The sequence below is a fragment of the Daphnia magna genome, unplaced genomic scaffold (assembly GCF_020631705.1).
Source record: "Daphnia magna isolate NIES unplaced genomic scaffold, ASM2063170v1.1 Dm_contigs344, whole genome shotgun sequence".
Taxonomy (NCBI): domain Eukaryota; kingdom Metazoa; phylum Arthropoda; class Branchiopoda; order Diplostraca; family Daphniidae; genus Daphnia; species Daphnia magna.
In genome coordinates this window covers 6751-9695 of record NW_025533258.1, presented here as the reverse complement: position 1 = coordinate 9695, position 2945 = coordinate 6751, and the positions used below count along the sequence as shown (strand labels likewise).

At 33.1% G+C, this 2945-nt stretch overlaps 1 protein-coding gene across 1 annotated transcript; it reads right to left on the bottom strand.

Moving 5' to 3' along the window:
- Window positions 1–751: 751 nt before the first annotated feature.
- LOC123468405 lies at window positions 752–1705 on the bottom strand. Its single transcript, XM_045167864.1, has 3 exons — window positions 1158–1705; window positions 934–1093; window positions 752–856 (listed from the first exon to the last, which is right to left on the bottom strand). Exons 1-3 carry the CDS (start codon window positions 1607–1609, stop codon window positions 752–754), a joined length of 717 nt encoding a protein of 238 aa, XP_045023799.1. The 5' UTR covers window positions 1610–1705.
- Window positions 1706–2945: the final 1240 nt, after the last annotated feature.

Below are 2945 nucleotides of genomic sequence, written 5' to 3'. Positions count from 1 at the left end.
TCATGGTATTACAGTGTATTCACATTGAATACAAGTATATTTGATGCTGTTTACATATAGAAGTAAAAACTCATGGTATAACAGTGTATTCACATTGAATACAAGTATATTCCATGCAGTTTACATATAGAAGTAAAAACTAATGGTATAACAGTGTATTCACATTGAATACAAGTATATTTGATGCTCTTTACATATAGAAATAAAAACTCATGGTATCACAGTATATTTACATTGCATACAAGTATATTCCATGCAGTTTACATATAGAAGTAAAAACTCATGGTATAACAGTGTATTCACATTGAATACAAGTATATTTGATGCTGTTTACATATAGAAGTAAAAACTCATGGTATAACAGTGTATTCACATTGAATACAAGTATATTTGATGCAGTATACATATAGAAGTAAAAACTCATGGTATAACAGTGTATTCACATTGAATACAAGTTTATTTGACGCTGTTTACATATAGAAGTAAAAACTCATGGTATAGACCTTATTAAGATCCAAAGGTATGGGTCAAGCCTACCCCCTAGCGGTGCGTTTCAGTGTGAAGGGGTGCCGTGAACAGCCGCTTTTTATTTGGCTCGCCGCATGTGGCATGGTAATAGGCTATTCAACGGTAGCAGGCGACTACCACATTTTTCGTAAGTTTCTGTCATATGTTGGATTACACGGTTTCGAACAACATTACAAGAAATGGGAAATACAAGAGTGTGTTGTATTTGTGGTGTTTCTACAGTTTATAAAAAGAAGAATAGAAATTCCAAAGAAGGATTATCAATTACCACATTGACGTGTTTCCTTTTTTTTATGACAGATAAATCTGCAACTTTTCCAACAGTGACCTGTACAAACATCGTTAAATAATGTACATTGTATGAGTAATTCATATTTGTCAAAATGAAATCTAGCAATAACTCACAGGTCCTTTGCCTGGTTTGTTCCACTCGCAAGCTTTAGATGTTGGTGCTACTTGATCTTCATCAGCATTCCAAGCAGTTTCAGTTCTACGACTGGGGAGTTCATGCTCAGCAACAGCAAGTTGCAGCAATGCACTAACATGAATGCAGACTCTCCCAAGCCTATTTTAATACAACAATAAATGATTACTAGCACACGTATAAACTTTTGTCAACAATTGATTACCCAGCAGCACAGTCACAATATGCAACTTTAACTTTTCCATCAGAATGTATTGCAGCCCACGGTGTTGTTGGGTTAATTCCTAGAGATTGTGAGTGAGTTATATGACTGCGAATGATCACAATGCCATTGGGAAGTGGAAAGGCAAGAAGTTTATCGGCAAAAGTGTTATCTACATATTGGGGAGAACCGTTTAGATTTTTGTATGCCTCAAACTTCTCACCATCACTGCCATTCCGTTCAATAACTAAATATAGAACTAAATGTTTATTTTTTATTGGAGGAAGCACTTCTTTCACTTTTTTTTCACTTTTATACACTGATAGGGGAATTGTAAGTGGGTCAACACACCCCAATTCTTTTAAAAAATCGCAGTACAACTTCTTCTCCTCTGGGACTAAACCCTCAGCAAATTTAGAGAGCTTTAAACTACAGATAGTAGTATCACTAGTCATAATACAGCATAATCGTGCAATCCAACGTGACAGAAAACTTACGAAAAATGTGGTAGTCGCCTGCTACCGTTGAATAGCCTATTACCATGCCACATGCGGCAAGCCAAATAAAAAGCGGCTGTTCACGGCACCCCTTCACACTGAAACGCGCCGCTAAGGGGTAGGCTTGACCCATACCTTTGGATCTTAATAAGGTCTATAACAGTGTATTTACATCGAATACAAGTATATTTGATGCTGTTTACATATAGAAGTAAAAACTCATGGTATAACAGTGTATTCACATTGAATACAAGTATATTCCATGCAGTTTACATATAGAAGTAAAAACTCATGGTATAACTGTGTATTCACATTGAATACAAGTATATTCCATGAAGTTTACATATAGAAGTAAAAACTCATGGTATTACAGTGTATTCACATTGAATACAAGTATATTTGATGCTGTTTACATAAAGAAGTAAAAACTCATGGTATAACAGTGTATTCACATTGAATACAAGTATATTCCATGCAGTTTACATATAGAAGTAAAAACTCATGGTATAACAGTGTATTCACATTGAATACAAGTATATTCCATGCAGTTTACATATAGAAGTAAAAACTCATGGTATAACAGTGTATTCACATTGAATACAAGTATATTCCATGCAGTTTACATATAGAAGTAAAAACTCATGGTATAACAGTGTATTCACATTGAATACAAGTATATTCCATGCAGTTTACATATAGAAGTAAAAACTCATGGTATAACAGTGTATTCACATTGAATACAAGTATATTTGATGCTGTTTACATATAGAAGTAAAAACTCATGGTATAACAGTGTATTCACATTGAATACAAGTATATTTGATGCTGTTTACATAAAGAAGTAAAAACTCATGGTATAACAGTGTATTCACATTGAATACAAGTATATTCCATGCAGTTTACATATAGAAGTAAAAACTCATGGTATAACAGTGTATTCACATTGAATACAAGTATATTCCATGCAGTTTACATATAGAAGTAAAAACTCATGGTATAACAGTGTATTCACATTGAATACAAGTATATTCCATGCAGTTTACATATAGAAGTAAAAACTCATGGTATAACAGTGTATTCACATTGAATACAAGTATATTTGATGCTGTTTACATATAGAAGTAAAAACTCATGGTATAACAGTGTATTCACATTGAATACAAGTATATTTGATGCTGTTTACATATAGAAGTAAAAACTCATGGTATAACAGTGTATTCACATTGAATACAAGTATATTCCATGCAGTTTACATATAGAAGTAAAAACTCATGGTATAACAGTGTATTCACAT

What these genes read in the sequence shown, in the direction of transcription:
- LOC123468405 (XM_045167864.1), bottom strand. Translation starts at nt 1,609, where the DNA reads ATGACTAGTGATACTACTATCTGTAGTTTAAAGCTCTCTAAATTTGCT. An exon ending in TATTGTGACTGTGCTGCTGG is followed by an intron (nt 1,094 to 1,157) that starts GTAATCAATTGT and finishes GTATTAAAATAG; the next exon opens with GCTTGGGAGAGTCTGCATTC. An exon ending in ACAAACCAGGCAAAGGACCT is followed by an intron (nt 857 to 933) that starts GTGAGTTATTGC and finishes ATGTTTGTACAG; the next exon opens with GTCACTGTTGGAAAAGTTGC.